Source organism: Kryptolebias marmoratus, linkage group LG4, assembly GCF_001649575.2.
Source record: "Kryptolebias marmoratus isolate JLee-2015 linkage group LG4, ASM164957v2, whole genome shotgun sequence".
Lineage (NCBI taxonomy): Eukaryota > Metazoa > Chordata > Actinopteri > Cyprinodontiformes > Rivulidae > Kryptolebias > Kryptolebias marmoratus.
The window spans coordinates 30,234,355-30,256,642 of NC_051433.1; the positions used below are offsets into that span (position 1 = coordinate 30,234,355).

The window sequence follows — 22,288 nt, forward strand, 5'->3', positions numbered from 1 at the left end:
GTTGAGGTTCTCCTTGGGAGGGACAAGAATGGACAGGATTAGGAATGAGGTCATCAGAGGTCCAGCACAGGTTGAAGGACTGGGAGATAAAGTTAGAGAGGACAGACTGAGATGGTTTGGACATGTCCAGAGGAGGGACAGAAGGATGTTAGAGACACAGAGGACAGACTGAGATGGTTTGGACATGTCCAGAGGAGGGACAGAAGGATGTTAGAGACGCAGCTGCCAGGAAAAAGACAAAGAGGAGACATATGGATGCAGTTAGAGAGGACATGGAGGTAGATGGAGTGAGGACAGAGGACACAGAAGACAGAGGTAGATGGAGGAAGACTCACTGTGGTGAGCTCTGAAGAGGGAACAGCCCAAAGAAAAAGAACAAACCTTGGTAACTAAATTAGTTAATGAGCTGAAATATGAAGAAACAATAGCAGAGTTACTGATAATAAACTCTGCTGCAATATTTAAAACAGATAACAGTACCAGGGGAGCTTTCAGCTGTGCAAAATTACCAAATTAAACTTCACAAAACAGTAAATGTGGAGTGCTATAAAAGTCTAATTCAGTCAGGGTTCAGGCTAAGAAAGGAGAGAGAGCTGAGGTCCAAAACATCTCAGTACCAATCACAGCTGTATGCTCTGTTTTATGCTGTTTGTAATATTACATTATTATGCTCTATACTGTATGTATATTATTGTTTTAAACAGTTTGTGCAAAATTGTCCTCCACAGATGGATGGTGTGACAGCTACTGAACAAAATATTAGGATATCTTATTTATAATAAAATCTAATAAAAGCGTCTCTCTTTTTAAATATATTATCTTTGTTTTTATAATGCAAATGAAAGCAGAGCCATGATAAATCAGATCAGTGTCCTGCGGGCTGAAATGACCCCTGATATGGACCGTAGCTGCAGCCTTTGTGCAGCAGGGTCCAGACAGAAACCTGCAGGTGGACCGACCTCCTGGGAACCACCGCGCTGCTGGATCACAGCCCGTCTTTGTTCATGCTCTCAGCCGCAACTGAGCTCGGTTCTTCCACACAGCTGACGGATAACCGCATCATGGGTCTCCGTGGAGCCTGGACGCGGGTCTGGACCCGGGAGCACAGTTACCGAGCCCAGAACCCTGCAGCGACCGCGGCCGAGGTGAAGCAGTGACCACTGGGGCTTCGACCGCCGCCACCTCGGTCCGGGTTCGGGGTTAAATTCCGCTGATGCGCTCTTAGCTTCGGATTGTAACAGCGGACGGGACGGTGCTCCTCCACCTCCCCCCTCCCCCGGCTCTGCGGACATCTTCTACAAGGTTGGTGTGTTTTTGTGGGCCTCCGGAGCACCTGGGGGTCCCCAAACAATGAGGCCGTTTGACAGGGGGGGCTGCAGGCTAACAGTTAGCTCACTAACCGATCAGTGGCTAACGGTCAATAACAAGAAGATGCTAACAGCAGCACTTCCGTTAAGATACATCTAATGAATAACAGCGATGAGACTGAGAGGTCGGCGGGGATTAAACGGCTCACAGCCTCTCCCAGTCACTCAGCCCCGCTCAGGTGAGCTTCTCTCCCCGGTTCACGGAGTGTCTCCGCCCGCCGGCGCGTTACCGGAGGCGCCATGTTGGCCGGGGAACCACCGGCGGAGCCTGGAGGGTGGAGGCTGGAGGCTGGAGGCTGGAGGCTGGAGGGTGGAGGCTGGAGGCTGGAGGCTGGAGGCTGGAGGGTGGAGGATGGAGGCTGGAGCTTGGAGGGTGGAGGCTGGAGGCTGGAGGCTGAAGGCTGGAGGCTGGAGCTTGGAGGGTGGAGGCTGGAGCCTGGAGGATGGAGGCTGGAGCCTGGAGGATGGAGGCTGGAGGGTGGAGGATGGAGGCTGGAGCTTGGAGGGTGGAGGCTGGAGGCTGGAGGCTGAAGGCTGAAGGCTGGAGTTTGGAGGGTGGAGGCTGGAGCCTGGAGGGTGGAGGCTGGAGGCTGGGGGGTGGAGGATGGAGAGTGGAGGATGGAGAGTGGAGGCTGGAGGGTGGAGGATGGAGGATGGAGGGTGGAGGGTGGAGGCTGGAGGCTGAAGGCTGGAGGCTGGAGCTTGGAGGGTGGAGGCTGGAGGCTGGAGCCTGGAGGGTGGAGGCTGGAGGCTGGAAGATGGAGGCTGGAGGGTGGAGGATGGAGGGTGGAGGATGGAGAGTGGAGGCTGGAGGCTGGAGGGTGGAGGACGGAGGATGGAGGGTGGAGGCTGGAGGCTGGAGGGTGGAGGATGGAGGGTGGAGGATGGAGGCTGGAGGGTGGAGGATGGAGGGTGGAGGCTGGAGGGTGGAGAGGGGTCTAATCAGAGCAGGGTTACTTTTACTGGAGGTGGAATAAAAAACATTTTAATCTCCTGTGAATTAGACTCAAAGGTAACAAACAACCAAAGGGCTAAAACAACAGCTGGGTTCATAAGAAAACTAGTTAAATTATAAAATGATTAATAACAGGGAACTCTAAAATTCACCTTACTAAGCATGGATCTATTTATGTTAATTATTAATAAAAATGCACTCATATTGTGCAGTGGTGATTCTGCTTTTATTAATCCACCTGATTTTTAATTTTGCGAATAATTTAACAACTTAAACTGTAGAAAGAAAAATATAAAAATAAATATGTAAATAAATTAATATTGGTGAGTTCAAATCTAATAGTAATTTCTGGACAGTTTTTTTCAATAATAATGCGAGTAAATCTCTTAATAAATGGAAACATTTATAACAACTAATAAATAAAAACATTTATTAGTTTTATTAATATATTTCAGTATCGAAGCATGCTGTCATATTAGCCTATAAAACAAATGGGATGTATTATCAGTACATCATATTTTAGGTTTGATAAAACAACAGTGACGTAAATACCCAGATTACTCATAAAAATGTTATTTGACCAAATTTGACCCCCTCCCTGTCCCCTGTCCCACACAAAACAAACAAACTACTGTATTTATTATGGTACACCAGTGGTTCTCACAGGTCTTGAGTACAAAAACATCTCAGGTTCCACCCCCCTCAGTTAAAGTATTAGTCCCGTCAACTTTGAAGAGATGTTTTATCTAATAGTTATCAATAGTTAGTACTTAATCAGCAGAAACATCAGTCAGAGAGTGACTTGCCCCAGGACCCTTCAGCACACATGCAGGACATGGGAATCAAACCCCCGACCTTCCAATCAGAAGACAACTCCCCTACCACTGGACTGAAATGGGGGGAAAAAAACTTATGACTTTCCCTAAAATTTTCTTGCAGCAAATTGCATCAATAACAAAAAGTCTGAACTTGGTCCAGTAAAATTTAGTCTTCAGATTCCTGCATTGGAAAGTTTTTTCTTTCTCAAAATAACAAAACAATCAAACAGGAAGTACACTTTGTTGGAACAACAACAATAATGATCACCTAATGAACAAAACAAAATGTGCAATCACCTTTTTAGAACCGCAACAGTAAAGTTTAATCTGTGAAAAAAAACAAACAAGATGTTTATAGAGGTTCAAAATGATCACAGTGTTAATTAAAGGTCTGCATATCACCTGTGGTTCATGAGATATTTTGCTAACAGACAGACTCCAATAGTTATTGGCAGTTTTAAATACAGATCTTGTGTGATCAGATAGCACTCTGCATTGAGAATGCCTCTCAGCTACTACCTGAGCAAATGTTGGATGAATATCTGTAAAACTGGCTGAGCTGTAGTCATAAAGTCACTGATGTTTGGCAGCCATCCTGAATGGGGTTGACTCAGTTGCAGAGGAGAGTTTCCTGCTTGTTGTTTTCTCTTTCTGCAGCTGACTTGCATGAGCGAAACGTTTAAAAGGTTTCAGACTTGATTGTGTCAGACGCAGCACAAAGCTCTGTACTCCTGTCGTTCACTGTGGGTCTGCGTCTTGGATTTAGGCAGGTGATCAGTGTTACCTGCTCCCATCTTTGTCTCTTGTGGACCTGCAGCCTGGCCTGTTACTCCCTTCATCCCTGTCACACGATGGACAGAAAATCTCTTTTTGTCCTCATGTCTCACCGGATTCACATCACTTACGCTCATAGCAGCGTTTATTCACCACTGTCAGAGCTGTATCAGCTGACACAAACACCAAATTCAATCCATCGAGCTGTGAAAAGTTGGGATTGATCTGTTTGATTTTTCCCTTACTTGTGCCTGCTCTGTTTCAAAGCTGACTGATGAAAACCAAGAGCCAAAATGTTGTTGAAGCTGTTTCCTCTTAGTATTATGAGAGCTGCTGAAGCTTTTATCACCTTTCAGTCAGTTGCTATTTCCCTGCAGTTCATACTCTGGGATATGTTAACAGATGGAGAGTCCACATGCTGGTTCTGAAGTGTCATCAGGGCATCAAAAACCAGCTCTCGCTGGGAAAACCCAAACTGACAAACCTGGAGACCAGCCTCAGTCATCTGTTAAATGAGTTCCTGCACAACAAATATTAGCATTTCCTCTCACAATTTTATAACTACGCCATGGGTTCATTTCTATTTTCTTTAAAATGCATAAAAGCTGAGATTTTGCTTCCTGTGGTGGTGCTTCAGTCGTTTACTTGTTTGCTAAAGTATATTGCTCACGTTAGGACAAGTGTATAAAGACAGAGGCGTACAAACTTCAGTCTGAACTCTTCCTGGACCATCTCAGCATCTCTTGGATCTCTCTTTCTAACTTCTTTTTCCAGTCTGGTAGCTAAACGCACATTAGGACCTGCACTGACTCTTGTCTCTGTGGTTTGTGTCTCAGTCCTCTGTCTCCTGTGGGAGTGGGGCCTAACAAGACATCTCTTGACTCCACTTATAACTGGGACCAGCATCAGACTGCAACAAGCTGTGACAGTAGGCTCCTAATCTCCTTGCTGGGTTGAACAGGATATAGTCAGAACCAAGAGAGTAGTTACTCCGATTTTAGTGTGTATTTTTATTGGCTGACTTTCCAGGGCCCTCCACATGTTTATCTATGGCAGCATGCTGTTGGAACCTTATTAGGATGCAAGTGCTGGCATTCATACTATTTTTGGATCAGATGCACCTCAATGCTCCACTCAGGGGCTGCAGTTTTATTGCAACTTAACAGACATAATGTGCTGATAATGTCTAATCAACAGACGAGAAGTTCAAGTGATTTCTCATGAAGGATTTGACACAACTTTTGTGTTCTTGTGGTCCCCTGAGTGATAAATTATCCAAATGTTGATACCACAAATCATCACATCAGTTTGCATTTTTGGTTAGAGGGTACATGTTAACCCCAGTCAGGTGTACAGTAAAGTGGACTGAGGAGCAGACAGGAGACCGTACAGTGCTGCGTCCAGTGGAGTGGACTGCTGAGCAGACAGTGAAAGCGACTGAATCAGACAGTGGATCATGCAGTGAAGCGTACAGTGGAACATGCAAACAGTGGTGGGTACGACGAAGCAGAGGAAAGTACAGTACAGTGGAGCAGCTGAGCAGACACTTAAACAGATATTGAAATGTGCAGCAGAGCAAAAATATTGATATACACACACTATTATTAATAATAAATGATAAATCACATACTTATCTTCAGCATCACAGTCAGTAAATTTAATGGAGCTGAAGAGAAAGTTCCACTGTAGGGAAGTGCAGAAATCAAAGTGGTGAAGGTGACCATGTAACTCTGCTGGTGTGGATAAAAGAGCACGCTCCTCAGTGTGGTGCAAAAGACGGCTCGATTTGTTAGCAGTGTCTTAACAAATTCAGTCTTACAGCATTGTGAGGTGACATGTATGTTTAAAATACTAAAGGATAAGAAAGCAGCATCATCTAACTGACACTCGTTACTCACGTGAATCATTAATGAAGATGATTACGTAGTTTATGAAGAATAATAACCAAAACTGTGTGGTTTGTATTTGTTGTAAACAAATCAGGTTGTCTGTCAGTTTCAGACAACCATCCACTCTTTACAAGTGTCTCCTGATTGAGCTTCATCAGTTAAAAAACAGCCTCATGTTCATAGTTTACAGAAAATACAAAAGTCACTCACTACCATGCTCAGTTGAATACATTCATGCACAGATCAGAATGGCAACAGTTTTAAGCAGTTTGTTGTAATATGCCTAAAACCTGGGCCAACATCCATCCTAACTCTGCAGCAGCATCATACTGTCTCATGAGTTAGTTAGACTGATCAAAACTCACCTTAACCTACCCTAAACTAACACAACCCCTAACCATGTTTCCACAAGAAGTTAACACACTATTTAAAAATATTATCACTGTTACCTTATCCTGGAAAGAATTTTAGTGTAGCCCTGTACTTACACTAGATTGGTGCTGATTATTATGGGAGCATATGCAAACCTGTAAAAGGAGTCAGTGTATATTAGTACCCTAAAGTTTCCTATGCTATAAATGTACTGAGTGGTGATTTTAAAACCAGTCAATGCTGTTATCCTGCAGTATGATGAGCTCAACAGATAACGCCACAGCATTTGTCGTATTGTACGCTGTTCATCATGTCTTCTGAGACACCTTTCCTAGATTGCTCTAAGGTGATAAAAGGTGGAAGTGAAAATGCTCTTCCACAAACACTAACGCTCAAACCTTCTGTCCAGGCACCTTGGTTCTGATATGAATGGGAAGGTGAAAGCTGCCGCTGCTGCCGTGAAGATCAGTTACTCCAGAAGTGCTAGTATGGTGTCAGATCTCTCTCCAGAGGCCCAGACTTACTCCTGGGTGAGCTCTCTCTCTCACACACACACACACACACACACACACGCGCGCGGCTATGATATAACCTCATTCTACCCCTAACCCTAAAAAAACACTTTGTACATGTTGAGTAACAGAAGGCTGCTTCAGCTAGTAATAATATTTAACCAGTAGCCAGTGATGGTTATTACCAACCTGAACACTTAACCATTAAAACCAGGAAGTGTTTTATTCCAACTAAGGTCTTCAATAATTTAGCTCAGAGACCTGACCTCGGTCAGAACCTGTTTTTAACTCAACTACAGCAGATAGAACGTTTACTTTAACTTCAGTTCTCTAAAAATACCAGGTCAAGCTAATTAAAAATTAATGGCTCTGAAAACTAAGAATGTGGGTTTTGCTGTTCTTGTTGGTAGTTTGGTTTTTCTTACAGGTCTCACCCAGAAACTGGAGCCCTGCTGCTGACGGTCCTCTAAGCTCTCTATCTGAGAACGAGAACGTGGCGTCATGTGTTTCACACTTTTACTGTTGGCATAACACCAAAAACACCTCACAGCACACAGATCCACCTAAACTAATTATGCACCGGAATGGGTGATGGCAGAGTATTTAATAAAAACAAGACAAATATCAGTCCGATTATTTTGCCTAATTACCAGATATATGGCAGATCCAAGTCTAGCCCCCTGAACTGTTTAATCATAAAATATCTGAGCAAATTGTGTCGAGGACACCTGCTATGAATCATTTCTACACAGTGCATAATTCCTCTGGAAACATATTCTATTAAATTTGTAGGTTTGCGGCTGTAGGAGCCTGCACTGCCATGGTGCGTTAGCTGTTCACATCGACAAATTTGTTTTGTTAAAGAAAGAAAAGGTCACAAAGGTCACTAAAATAACTTAAAACTGACAAAAGTCATAAAAAGAAATAATTTACTGAAAATCAGTGATTGTCTTTGAATTTTGGTTCAACAGAATTCTTAACAAAACAAAACAATGACCTTGACAAAAAGGATGATTTCCTTAACTTATTATTTTGTTGCTCCACCTTTCAAGGCAATCACTGAAATGAAGGGGTTTCTGTCCCTCTCTCTGAGACGTCTCCACCTGTCCACAGGTAATTTGTCTCACTCCCCCTGAACAAACTGCTCCATCTGTCTCAGGTCTGAAGGCTTCCTTCTCCAGATGTTTCACCTCCTTCCACAGATGTTCAGCAGGATTTAGATCAGGGCTCAGAAGGACACTTCAGAATGGTCCAATGTTTGGTTCTGACCCGTTCTTGGTGTTTTAATTGTGTTTTGGGTCATTTTCCTGTTGGAGGAGCCATGACCTGTGGCTGAGACCAAGCTTTCAGACACTGGGCAGCACATTTTACTCCAGAAGGTCTTGATTGTCTTGAGATTTCATTGGACCCTGAACAGATTCAGGACCCCCTGAGCCAGTTGAGCAAAGCAGCCCCCGATCATAACCAGGCCTCCTCCATGTTCCACTGTAGGTACGGGGTCCTTCTCTTCCAGTCCATGAACACAGAGCTGATGGGACTTGTTGAAAGCTCCAGTTTGGTCTCATCTGTCCAAAGGACATTCTCCTAGAAGCTTGGTAGCTTCTCAATATGTGTTTTGGCAAGTTCCAGTTTTGTTTTTTTATGATTTAGTGTCCTTCTTGGTCTTCTTCCATTAAGGAACGCTTTTTCAGAAGGCCTCTTTTTTACACTGTTTGTACAGATTCATTGATGCACTTTTTTAATTCTGTAAAACCTGCAGTTACTGTGTGAAAAGCAGTTCTGTATTTTAATCTTCATGCAGACCTTTGATTATAGAGTACGTGTTTTTTTACTTTGGGAATATCCCTTACAGAGTAAAGACAGCAGATGGAGTCCAACACTCATTAAAAGATTTTTACAATCCTCTTAGTGTGCTACCTGCTGTCAGCTGACTCAGCTCTACAGTTTCTCATAGTTTTATCTAAATGACTCCAGGTAGGCTGTTCGAATGAACAGGTTCTACACTCTGAAAATAACTGTTTTTTGTTTTAGAATAATACACTAATTAAAACAATGTGCCAGAAAAAAAATCTCAAGTGAAGACAGTTTTTTTTTCTTTAGTTGTGCATATTTTAAAATAAAATTTGAAAAGTTATGTTGGAAAATATCAAAGTTATTTGCTTGAGATTTGTTAGAATCATATTTTTTATTGTTCTGAATGTGTTATAAATTGTCTAGAACTGTCTTTTTCTACAAAAAAAAAAATAAAATAACTGAACACAAACAAAAAGTAACAAATTTGAAAGAAAAAAAAACACCCCTCCTAAAATCCCAGATTAAATCACTTTCCGTATCAAACTGAGGAAACAAACCACTCGCTTCACTCATGCCCCTTTTCCACCGGCTCTAAAGGTCCCGGCTCCACTTTACTTGGCTTGCTTTGCGTGCATTTCCACCGCCATTTTTTCAAGGCCAGTCCCTGCTTCTTTGGTCCGTGCTTCAGAGTCGGGCCGGCCCTGCTTCGTGGGCGGAGCAAGCTTAGCTCCTGTTCACTCATTGGTCGAGGGTGTGACCAGATGCAAGCATAAAGAGCGAAGGTAGGAATATAAACAACAGCGTTAGCTTACCCTGCAACGTTTCTGCCGTCTGTCCCCCAGCTGAAGGCCTGTAAAGCCTGAAATCTCCGGCAGATAACAGCTGTCCTACTCCGCGCAACAATCGCGGCATCCAGAGCATTTCTTCCCCTGCGCCTCTCTTCCTGAAGTCTCAGGAGAATCCCCATAAGTTTAAACAACAGCAACATCACAGGGCCAACGTTGCCCATAGTTGTTTACACAACTTACGCTAAGTTTCAGTAGCGCACCCCCCGCGCCGTGGCCCCGCCCCCCTACAACACGAGGAGGCTTTCCTCTGCTACCGACCAAACTGGCCGGTGTGAACGCGATGCATTCTTTATTGAGCCGAGCTGAGGAGAGCGGAGTAGAGCTGGACTTCTGAATAAGAGCCTGTGTAAGAGTGAGATCAGAGTTTGATCATCCAGTAATCGTGTTTTTCCAGATTGTTGAACTGTTCGATAACGATGACAGTATTCTAACCTTTCCAAGCACGTTCCACTGGGAGGGGATTCTGTGTCCTCTCTGGTCGAGGAACACCTGAGGATCCAGGACTGGTTGCAGAGAGTTGGACATGTTACCTTTGCAAGCGGACCTTGGATAAGTGGAATAGAATGAAAGAATGAATGAAGGACTGTTCAGCTGGAGTTTATCTGCAACTGACTGAGGACTATAAATCCCATCTCTGTGGGGCCTAACTTTGAATCTTTCATACACTTGTTATTAACCACATATTGTTAAAGAGCACACAATCAATAAAGCTTTGTCTCTGTGTATGCTTGCATGCAGATGTTTCGTACTCCCAGAAAGGTAGCTGTGTTTGGGAAGCGCTCCAACTCCATGAGAAGGAATCCCAAAGCAGAGGTTACCAAACAGGGATGGCTTTATAAGCAGGTAAGATCTGAGCTCTGTCTTTCTGCTCAGCACTACAAACCTGTTTTTTTCTTCAAGCTTTATTGTAAATAAACAATTTAAATTATTGTTATCTGTTGCTCTGATGCAGTACTTTATAAGTCCCCAAACTCTAAAGAGGCTCTTTGCATTTTCCCAGGGATTCTCATCTGAAATGTTCGACTTATTTACTCTTTAATTCCTTGAAAAGAAATTCTGAATACAAACACGTAAATATTACAGTGATGGAGAGTTCATTATGAGGTTATTAATGTCCTCAGTAACAAAGTGCATACAGAAAAATAATTTAAAGCTTTAGTGGGTGAAGGGTGTGGTGGGGGTGAGATTCTTCTGTTTTGTGTTAACTAAGAACCTGGTGAAAATGCAGTTTAGTGCTGGAATCAGGAAAGAACTGATATGACTAATCCTGACTGAAAAAACCCTGTTTTTTATTAATCAACCTGCCAGTGGGGTGTTTCTTTTTATTCCACTTCAGTATAAAGAGTGTAGCAATCAGTTTGATTGGTGAGTTGATGTATGTTTGGTGTGTTCCTACAGGCCAGCAGTGGAGTGAAACAGTGGAATAAAAGGTGGTTTGTGCTCACTGACAGATGTCTCTTCTACTACAAAGGTATGAGCTTCAGTCTGTCCACATTTAAAAAAAAACCTGTTGAAAATGGAGACGATGGATGTGACGTGTTGACATAACGTCTTGATCTAATTACTTTATAGCACACTAACTGGTATGACATTCAGACATGTGTGGAGCAGGAAAACTTCAAGATTAAAATGAACACGATTCAGGGTTGCTGCGAACAGCTGCAAAAACTTGTGAGTCTGTTTTCTTTCTGCTGTGTATAGTGAAGGTGGTTGGCCATGAAGCAGGTAGCAGCTTTGGTCCTGGAGGAAGCATCTCACTAAACTTAGGGTTAACTTACTCAGAGTTTCCTCTGCTGTCCCAGGATCTGCCATGTTTTTTTTTTAGCTAAGTCTGATCCAATAGTTACAAAGAACTTGTTCAAGTTGTTTCCATGTTATATTCCTCATGGTCATTGGCAATGAAATACTCAGGATAGCTGTTCTGCCTGACTGCGCTCTTTATACCACTATTCACTATGCTCCAAATTCTCTTTTGATATTATTTTTTGTTATCTAATAAGCTCCTATACTATTCCTTCTTACTATGTTATTTAACTTATATTTTTTATATCTATCTTCAGCAGCTTTAGTTCTTTGTTTTATAAAATCTCTGTAGAATGCATTGTATATTTATTTGTTCTGCTATATTGCTCTACTGGACATTTTTATTATACAATAATAGGAATATCCAAAGGAATTCCTTATCTGCACTGTGGACATCTTTTTTCTGATATATTTCACCCCAGTTCTGTTTCATTAAATCATCTTTAAAAGCATTTATTGGTTCCTCTGATCTGACTTGTTTGCATGTGTTATTTCTGTGCAGTTGGTTCATCTCATAGACTACAACACAGGAAGATGGTCACTCATATCTTTTATCAGAACTCTTGTTGTATTATTTGTAAATATGTTGTCTATGACTCACACAATGTGGTGTGATTCTGGCAGCTCATGTTAGGATATAGGCAAATACAAATATTGTATTAATTAATTTGTCTGTCATTTTATATCTATTTGGATTTAAGAAATCAATATTGAAATCTCCACAATTTAGTTTGTAGTTGATCCTAATAAATGTTTCCTCCATTCAGTCTTTAAAGGTCTCAGTGCTACTACTTAAAACTAATATTTACATTTTATAGTTTTATTATTGTAAATTTGAACAGTTCATGCATTCCCAAACATTTTCCATCCCTGTGTGATATCCAGCACGTTAAATGTCAGATGTTTGTCTGCACGCTGCACAAGGCCGCTCCTTCTCCACCTTTGGTTCACCAGTTTATTGACCTGATCTCAGTAACCCTTCAGCTCAAAGTCTGTGCCTTTGTCCAAATGAATCCAAGTTTCAGATGTGGAAGTGACACTAAAGGGTTGTGAAAACTGGTTTAGCTATCCCTTTGCATATGGACTCTTACTGTTGAAATGTGTAGTTGACTCCCTGGTTGTACTGTTCATTTGTGTGGCAGCAGTTATTGTTAATAGAAGAGAAGAGGTTGTTGTCCAGATCGATTCCCTTTCCAAGTCCTGTTGTTTGTGATCCATATACTCAGATGTTTTCACTTCCAGTTGATAATGTTTAGTCATCTTCTGAGAGATGCAGCTCTTTTCTCCAGATGGAAGTTGTTCCTTCTGTCATGATGCTTTTACCATATTTGTAGTCCGGTTCATGTTGCTCACTCATATTTTTCCAGATCTCCCATTGTTTGACGACTTTCCCTTTAGCTTCTTCAGTTGCAGTTCTGAATGTACTGTGTTGTACGATCGACACTTTTTTTTATTACTGCAGTCTATAGCTTCACAACATGGGGAACAAAGCAGGAATATGTACAGACCTGTTAGCATAACCGAGTGCATTTCCAATAGCATCTTTCTGTTTTTGCTGGGATTTCCTTGAGTTAAATAACAAACAGGATTATTTGACTTCAGATTTGAATGCTTAGGCTACTGTTTATTTCTATTATCCTGTTATTTATTTCCTGTCCTTGTTTGATCCTGCGCAGTGCATCATTGGACCATATATAAAGATTTAATGGATTGAATTGAAATTATATATCTAAATAAGCACTTTTTTGTGGTTAAATCTGACATTTAAAATACCAACATATGATTAACATAAACTGATGTTTAAGATGATGATGGAATTTTAAATTTCAATCTGATGTTTATTTAAAAAGCTTCATCACCGGGCAGTACCATGGTGACACTGTAGCTGTTGTTTTTTATTATCTGGGATGTCATTAAGAACAGGTGGAGCTTCTGAAACTGAACTCATCCCATGCTCTGGCTAAGCTAGAAACCTTCTTTGGAGTTCAACTCTAATATCAGATAATAGGACTTCCCCAGATTTCAGTAGGTCTCTGATGTCTATCAGCCTGAACTCTGTGTTAAAATCTGTTTACATCCACTATATCAGTCATACTCCTGTATTTATAGTGTGGCTTGCAAAAGCATTCACCCACTTGGCAAACTTTCTATTTTGATGCCTTACAGCTGATATTTTAAATGGATTGTAGTGGTTTGAATTCTGTCTGCTCAGATCTTCAATCATCCCTCCCTGCAGCTCTGGCTCCACTAATTACCTTATTGTTTTCACCTGTGGCACTGATTTATACCCACCTGCTTGGTTGTCTGAAGCCACTGAAGCGTTCTTATTTATCTACTGTTTTAAGCTCTTGTTAAAAGTCAACACCAGATTGAATTTATTGACCAACGATATTTAGATTACTTGATTTATTCACTCTGATTCCAGCTGTTCATTACAAGAATTTTTTATCACAACACGTTACCAATAAGAAACCAAATTTAACATTTTATTACAAAATTAAAATAAATCAAAATAAAATCAACAAACAAACAATACAATCAACACAACAAAAGTAAAGTTAACACAGAAAATTTAGGAATAATATTCAGAATAAATAAATAAGTCAAATTTAATTATATATCACTTTTCAGCAACAAGGCAGTTTACAGCATGAAAACACAAAAATACAGAGTCATCATGAAAACACACACTATAATAACAAAAGTAAAATAAACAGATGGAAAACCAAGCTAGGAAACAAGGATATAAAAAGCTAAACTAATCTTATCTAAAACAAGTCATACTAAAATAAACTGAGGAAAACCAAACTAAGATATAATAAACTGATAATAAGCTAACATAAACTAAACTAGGATCTAAAAACCTCATCTGAACAGATCAGAAATGATACAAGCTAAGACAAACTAAACTAATGGTACCAGAAGGCTAACTAAGAGTTAAAACATTTCAATAAAAGGCCAACTGAAAAAAGAAATAAAAATAGGTAATTCACTTTGGAATTTAGGTCAGAGGAATGTTATTAATTCTGCCAAATTATTAAAACAGTTTGTGGAAGTATCAGATTAGAAATGAGCATATGTTAATCAATTTACATCAGCTAAAAGTTCATAAAGAGGCTGACATTGCTTTTCTCTTCACCTAATAAGGAGATAGTGCCTTACTGTGGTACAGCTGGATCGGGGTATGGCTTCTCTGGAATAAATGTTGTGCAGCTGGAGTGTTCCTCTGTTTGCATGAATCTGATAATCAACTGAGGATCAGCTGAGGTCAACAGCTTGTCTGAAAAGTCACCCAGGAGGGTGAAGGTAATGACCTTAATCAATCCCTCCAGGATTTCGTGGGCATTTTTTGTGATTGTTGAGGACTAAAATGCCTGATTTCGCGGGGCGTTTTCCTAAAAGTTGCGAGTCTTTTTTTTACTAAAATCAATAAAAAAACCATAACTTTTAATATATAAACCAAAAATACTTCCTAGTTTTGTAAGATAATTCCCAACAAACATTGACATTCTCAAAAGTTGCTTTATTTGAGAACTTTGATAGCTTCTAAACTGACATTCATGAGCATTTCTGGATCGTCCCTGGTCTGCAGCTCTCCTCACATGTTTTGCAGACACAAAGTGTTTGTCGATGCGTTTATGTTCCATGATTACACTGCAGGACGTGCAAAACAGCTGCAGCTGGGGAGGAAACTGGTTTGCGACCGCAGTGAAGTTGGTTTTAAGTTGGCTGTTGGATATTTGCGCTCCGCGGAGTTAACGGCGTCTCGCTCACGGCTGACCCGAAACAGGAACGCTAATGTCGGCCAGCCGTTCTCTGCCGGGCCCTTCTCTCTCACACGCGGCGGTTCACCTAGGGACGGCTAAGTCAGCCGTGAGCCAGATGCCGCTAACTCCGCGGAGCGCGAATATCCAACATCCAACTTCAAACTAACTTCACTGCGGTGTTTTGCTGAAATCTTTGTGGGCAAATGTGAAGCATTAGCGCACATTTTGTCTTCGATCGCTGCTCCTGCACGCTCCCGGCATTCTGATGTTAACAGGATGTGACGTCACATCTCTTCTTCGGGAGTTATTTGGGGTTATTTTGGTTAAAGTTGCAGGAAAGTTGCGGTGTTTTGGGCAAAATTGCACAAAGTTGCGATTTCGCGGGGTTTGCTTGATTTTGCGTTAATAGTTGAGATCGCAACATCACAAAATCCTGGAGGGTCTGATTAAGGAAGGTTTGGAACTATCAAGCTGATGGAGTTAGGAGTCGGCGGGTGATGCACATCTGGAGCTATTCTTTAACTGGACTTATCTCTTAAAGCTTCAAGTCGTCCTTCTAGACCTTTGTTGCACTTCTTCTTTTTATTTTACTTTTCTGGACTTTACAAATAAAGCTAGACAAAATGTACATCTTAAACTTAGGATAGTAAAAATATTAAACAAAATGAAGGGAAGGGACAAGCACAGAGACAAACAAAATGAACTGCATAAATAACAACCTGGAGAGACCAAGATCTCTCCAGCTGTTAACAAAAATGTTGAGGCATCAAATCAGCCAGACATTCTGGTTCCTTAATGAGGTCAGGGATTCTGACATCTGACAAAGTATTTAAATATTTGCTTTGAAAAGAGATTCATTGAGAGCCTCCCCACTCACCTGCAAAACAAACTAAAAGAAACTAGCCTGAACCTCCCTCCTGTGTCTTTACCAAGACCTGCTAAGGCTCTCTACTCACCTGTGTTTTTCCCCACACGGCACCTGTGGATTCCCTGTTCCCTTTTCTCACTTTGTTGGAGGATTATACTTTCCTTTGCTTCTCCTATATTCCCCAAGAGAGTTGACATCTGATTATTCCTCCCTTACTGTTGCCTACTTGCCGGACCCCAGCCAGCAGCCCATGGACTCCCCTCCTCTATCATCTCAGAAGAAAACTGCAATGAGAATCACACACGAGTAAAACATCTCAGTGTTGTTTCTTCATCTAGCAAAGAGTCTTTTCCCTCACACTATTCTGTTGTTTTTCAGAGTTCCAATGATGGAGTCCACTGAAGAACTAAATCTTTTTAAAACTTTTTTTTTGCATTTATGTCTCTACGAGTCAAATCTCTATGTTGGAAGCCAACCTACAGGATCTAGTTTAAGTGTTTGAGCGATTTGCTCAACCTGTCCCCTTCCCTTTCACATATTGGTGAGTTACTATCTCATCATTCATACTTCCATAACGAGCCACTGGTACCTCCTCCCAAGAGGTTCACCACAGGTGAGCCTAAACAATGCAGTCCTTTCCTAGCGCGGTGTTCTGCTTGGTTTGAGTTACAACTTCATTCCCATCAGAGAAAGCAAAGGTTGGATAAATAATATCACTATTCTCTGACAAGGCTAAACTATGAGAAACAGCAGAGTGGGAGAGAGATTTAGCCATTTGTCAGTCTTTTGAAAGTTTTTCACTAAACCTTAAAGAGTTTTTTTAATGCTACTACTACTCACATAGGTTAACAAATAAGGAAGTGGAGAAGAGAGAGGAGCAGAGGCACAAGCCATGTCCGAACAAACTCTCCAGTCCATCAGTCGGCTCCTGTTCCAAAGTCATTTCCATCTCCAGACTACAGAGGTACCTATACACCTTGAATGGACTTGCTTAACCCCAGAGGAATGAGAGAGACACATGCCTCAAGAATAGACTCTATCTGTATGTTGGAGGTGAGGCTTACATTGTTCGTACCTGGCTGTTAAAAGCCAAAGCTAAGTAAAAGACATGGGGGTTTTGTTGGGTCAGTCTTTAAATTTCAAAACCCTATCTCAACCTGGTTGTTCTGCCAGTTTTTGTTACAGTCTCATAAACATGATCAGAAGGCATTCATCAACTCTGGGGCAGACACAGAGTTCATCAATTCATCTCTTTTTTAACAATGAAATATCAGAACTTTACCCATGGATCCCCAGGGAAACATGTTTTGGATGAACACCTACTACACAAGGTATCTTTCAAGACCAAACCCATCTCAGTTCTTATGGCAGGCAACCGTTGTGAACAAACAATCTGATCATTGACTCACCTGAACTACTTATAATCTTCAGGCTTAAACATAATCCACAGATCTGTAGGAGTACTTGTGAGATCCTGGGGTGGAGCACTTTGTGCTCATCTTCTTGTCTGGCTCCTGCCAATATGTCTCTCCAGCTCACATACATGTATTCCCTGCCAGGCCCAGAGACAGAGGCAATGGAGACATATGTTTTTATGGCACTTTCCACTGGTTTCATCTGGCCATCTTCTTCTGCTGGAGCAGTATTCTTTTTTGTGGCTAAGAAAGATGGGTCCCTTTGTCCATGCATCACCTAGTGAGGCCTCAGTGATACTACCATCAAAAACAGATATCCTTTTCTTCTCATGACATCAGCTTTCACTCTCCTTCAGAGTCCAGATTTTTACCAAGCTGGATCTATGCAATGCCTATCATTTAGTGCATGCGCACCAAGCATGAATGGAAGATGGCGTTTAATACTCCAACAGGCCATTAGGAGTACCTGGTAAAGCCCATTGGCTTGAAAAATCCTCCAGTAGTTTTCCAGGCTCTGGTTTATGATGTATTAAATGGTAAATGGATTGTACTTATATGGCGCCTTTCTAGCCAACCAGGCCACTCAAAGCACTTTACAACACAATCTGTGTCCTCATTTACCCATCCAAACACATATACAGCACTCTACTAAATCTCTACACAACTAATCTGAATAAGTAATTCTACAGAGTCTAATCAGTGCTTAAGATCATGTTCATACACCAATGGGGCACATATCAGGGGCATTTAGTGATTAAGTGTCTTGCCCAGGGAAAGTTTGACATGTGGCATACTGGTGGAATCAAACCTTCAACTAACTCATTGGAGGATGACTGCTCTAACCACTGACCCACAGCCATGTGGGTCAGTGCAAGACATGATCAACAATTGTGATGTTTACCTGGACGACATACTGATGCACTTTAGGAATCTTCAGTCTCATGTCCAGCATGTTCACTCTAGTCCTCACCGCCTGCCACAGAATCAGCTCTTTGTTGAGGCAGCATATTCTAAATTTCACCAAACTTTATTTTCTTAGCTTTGTCTTGTCCCCAGAAAGGATAGAAATGGATCCTTCCAAAGTTTCTGAAGTCCGAGATAGGCCAGCAATGCAAAACCTAGCAATACTAAATTAATTGCTGAAGCTGTTTGCATACTCTATTACAAATTACAAAGATGGCTTTCATTCATGTGGTTGTGTGGCAAAAATTGCCAAACTGTTTCACACAGAGGCTTCCGCCAAGTATTGTGATTGGTCAGAAGTTGTTATGGGCATGCTTATGTCAAAACATAAGGTTTAATGCAGTCATTTTGCTTTTACCCCTCCACTGAGAAACAGCTGGCTGAAGCTGTTAGAAAATACAGACATCCTTACAACTGTTCCAGCAAAACTTATAATCCTATGAACTTAAAAGACTGCAGAGATGCACGTGGCTCTTCGTGACTTTGGTGGTCATTTGCAAATGCCAAATAGCAAGTACCATCTCAGTCTGTTTAAAAAACTCATCTGTTCGGGGTAAGGAAAGCAAAATTCTGTACAAAGACAGGAAAGTTGAGAAGGTGGCGTTAAATAACCCATTTTAACGCTGTAGTAGGAGAGTGGAGCTTCCTGGGAGTGGCTTCTAAAAGTGTCTTGTGGACTTTGAAAGGTGTGTGTGAAGACAAACGTTTTGCAACCATGTGACAAAGAACCAATTTCTTGACATCTATGGAGTATTCCAGAGCCTTAAAGCCGAACTGAAACGTGCTTTGAAGCCAACACCAGTAAAAATATAGCCATAAAATATGTTTTTTTGTAGAAACTTTAAACCTAAAATAAAAAATATTATATTTTTTGGTAATTCTGAATATTAAAGAAACCCCTCGGGTGTTTTTGGCTTTCTCCACGACCACCCCGGAAGTGTGACGACTGCTGAGCCGCTGAGGTTCAGCCATTCTTCAGTGAGTGGATGAATATTGGTACAATATAGTTCAGTTTGTTGGAAATAATTAATCAAACTGGTCAGAAAATACCACTGGTGTTTGTTTGTTTTTTGCTTCCCGAAAGATAAAACCTTCCTCAGGTTTGGATCCATCTGCTCCAATGTACTTGTGGTTCGGATCACATCAAAGGGAAGCACCGCTCTGACCCTCGTTATTGCGGCATCACACCACAAAAACAGGACCTTTTGCCAGGATTAGTCCTAACTATTTTTAATTTTAAAAGAAAGTCAAATGTGGAGGAGGACATTTCCACAGAGAAGGAGACGAGAAACAGGAAGTTTGACCTCAAACATGACGTGAACGCGTGCTGCTTACAGGTGTGAGCTGCTTACAGGCCGACAGCCTGAGATCAGTTTGTGATTCACAGCAGTGTTATTGATGAAAAAATATAAACAATCCATGTGTGATTTAACAAAGGTCATAGTCTGAAACTGCTGCTGATTAGTTTACTCTGGTGTGAGTTTATAAACACTACTGACATTGGGTTAGCTTCGAGTTAGCAACGTTAGCTCTCTCCTGCCGTCTTTATGTTGTTTTGTAGTGTTGTGTACTGATGTCATGACAACGATCTGGGAGAATCAGTTCTCACCGTTCCACGTTCCCAACTCGGACATTATGCATGTTGTTTTTTAATGGTTCTGATGATCATCAGAATCTGAATCTAAAGAGTTTTCATCTGATTCCAGAGATCCAGCCGTAGGTTCAGGTTCGTACTGATATGGTTGTATATCAATTAGTCTTCCGGCATTTCTTTGTGTTCAAAAAAGGCTTCTTCTCCCATTTCCACTAGTAAACAACCGGAGACTCCCTTGCAAATAACGCTTTGCAAATGTTTTGAACATGTTCAAATTCATGTAGAGGCGTTCTTGGCCGGCCGTGGCACAGCGCTCATCATGAACCAGGACGGAACTCCGCCCCACAAATCACCAACTTCGGAAATTACTGACTGAATTGCTAAAAACAGTTTATTTAACTTTATGTCAAAAAACAGGTCCCTGCAATGTTGTGTGGATGTGTTTGACTAAATAACATACATGAAATGTCATTTTTTTAAAATTTGATTTCAGTTCAGCTTTAAGGAAGGATGTTCAAGGATTTGTTTCAGCCTGCCTGTATGTGCCTGCACTAAAACCTCTCGCCATCCACCTGCTGGACTCTTGCACCCCTTGTCCATTCCTCATCGACCATGGTCCCACCTTTCTATGGGTTTTTTTCAGTAAGAAAATCAGTTATCCTAACAGTGATTGACGGGTTTTTGAAAATGACCCATCTCATTCCTCTTTTTATGCTGCCACCGCCAAGGAAATGAATGAGATCCTTGCCTAGGAAATTTTCCACCTTCATGGGCTTCCGGTTAAAGCCTTGGATAGGGTCCCCAACTAATGTCCCACTTCTGGGGTCAGTTTTGCCAATTCCTCAGTATACCCATGAGCCTATCACCTGGTTTTCATCCCCAGTCCGATAGTCAGACGGAGTGCCTCAAACCCACAACTTACCATGGGTGGAATACACTCTTAATTCTTTGCCTTCCAGCACCACAGGGTTATCACCTTTTTATGTGGTTTATGGATTTCAACCACCTGTTTTCTCACTCCAGGAATAGCAAGCCATTGCCTCGCAACCCACATCTCTGAATGCTGCTGCATCAGAGTCTGGAGGAAAGCCCAGTTGGTGCTCTGCAAGACATCAGCAGTCTACATCAGGAATGCCAATCGTCGCCTTCATGGAGAAGTCTGGTTCTCCATGAAGGATCTCCCACTGCAGGTGGAAAAAAGGAAGCTGGTTCCCTGTTTCATTGGAAGTTTCCCAGTTTCCAAGATAATTAACCCTATAGCAGTGAGGGTACAATTACCCAAAACTCTCAAAAGTCACAGAACTTTCCATGTGTTCAATGTCAAGCCAGTACTGTGTTCCCCAAAACATTGTTTTAAATAACTCTTTTAAAATAATAAACTAAACTTGTGCATTCATAAAGGTAGTATCTCAAAGTTGGCAAATGTCTGGAGTCTCCAAGATATCTTGAACTGTTATTTGAGGTTCTCAGTTTCCCTGCTTGAGTCACAGAGGTTTAATAACAGTCTTGAATTTGAACATGCTCGAAACATTTGTATGACAATTTTTTTTCTTAAAACGTCAGTTATCCTGGGCATCTCCAACTCTTCACATTTTTGTTGCCGGTATCTCCAGCCCACCTCAAGAGCTAAAGCTGGATTTTGACACCTGCTTTTCTCTAACAGAAACCATGTCCAAGTCTAAAAACCACACCGATGATAAATAATTATTGAAAAACAGGGTCCAAATCTGCAGTGGGTGGGCCGTAGCGTGGTAAAGGGTTAAAGTGTACTCTGGCAGATTAAAACATAAATGTGTGGGTGGCTTCCAAGGTGTGTGCAAAACGAGCCAAGGGTTGTGGAGGTGTGGAACGCAAAAATGTGCCCTTTACAGTTTTGCAAACCTTGCACACAAAATTAGTCTGATCTTTAAAAATTGTCTGCACAAAATGTGGCTGCACGGCTTGCTGGTCAGTCACTCAGAATCCAGTGAGACTGTGACAGAAAATTTTAAGTTGCAAACTAGTCTCCAACAGTTGCAGCCCAGTAGATACCATTTAAGTATCTTACTGAACTGCAACTAATACTATAAATATTCACCTCTATAAGTCAGTCCTTGTGTCTCTTTAAGTACATCTCTATGATCTTGGTCCATCTAACCTGGACTTTTTGTCCATTCCTTCTGACCAAACTGCTGCAGCTCCTTCAGGTTGGATGGTGCTGCTTGTGTCCAACAAGCTTTGAATCAAACCAGAGGTTCTCTGTTGGATTCAGGACAGGGTTTTGACTGGACCATTTCAGGACATTTAAGTGGTTCTCCTTAAACCAGTGAAATGTTGCTTCAGCAGGGTTTTAGGGTCATTGTATCAGAACAAGTGCTTTTATATATATATATATATATACATCCATGTAACCATGCATGGAGGGTTCCACCCCAAATCCAGCATCCTGAGACTGTACACAAGCCGTAAGGACGGCGGCAGAGGACTAGTGAGTGTGAGAGCCACTGTCCAGGATGAAACATCCAAGATCCATAAATACATCAAGGACAAGGCCTCAACAGACAATGTAC

The 22,288-nt window shown here is 41.5% G+C and overlaps 1 protein-coding gene across 6 annotated transcripts in view; it reads left to right on the top strand.

Moving 5' to 3' along the window:
- The first annotated feature begins 947 nt into the window (after positions 1–947).
- The window catches only part of plekha6 (pleckstrin homology domain containing, family A member 6), a 70,110-nt gene continuing 48,769 nt past the window's right edge, over positions 948–22,288 (top strand). For 2 of the 6 annotated variants that reach the window (XM_037975138.1, XM_037975137.1), the window contains exons 1-4: positions 948–1,302; positions 6,585–6,705; positions 10,068–10,172; positions 10,728–10,800. In XM_037975138.1, coding sequence (XP_037831066.1) covers positions 6,601–6,705; positions 10,068–10,172; positions 10,728–10,800 — 283 coding nt within the window. In that variant the 5' untranslated portion in view covers positions 948–1,302; positions 6,585–6,600. The remainder of the gene's footprint in view (positions 1,303–6,584; positions 6,706–10,067; positions 10,173–10,727; positions 10,801–22,288) is intronic. The other 4 variants (XM_017433427.3, XM_037975136.1, XM_037975139.1 and 1 more) reach the window with 3 other exon arrangements.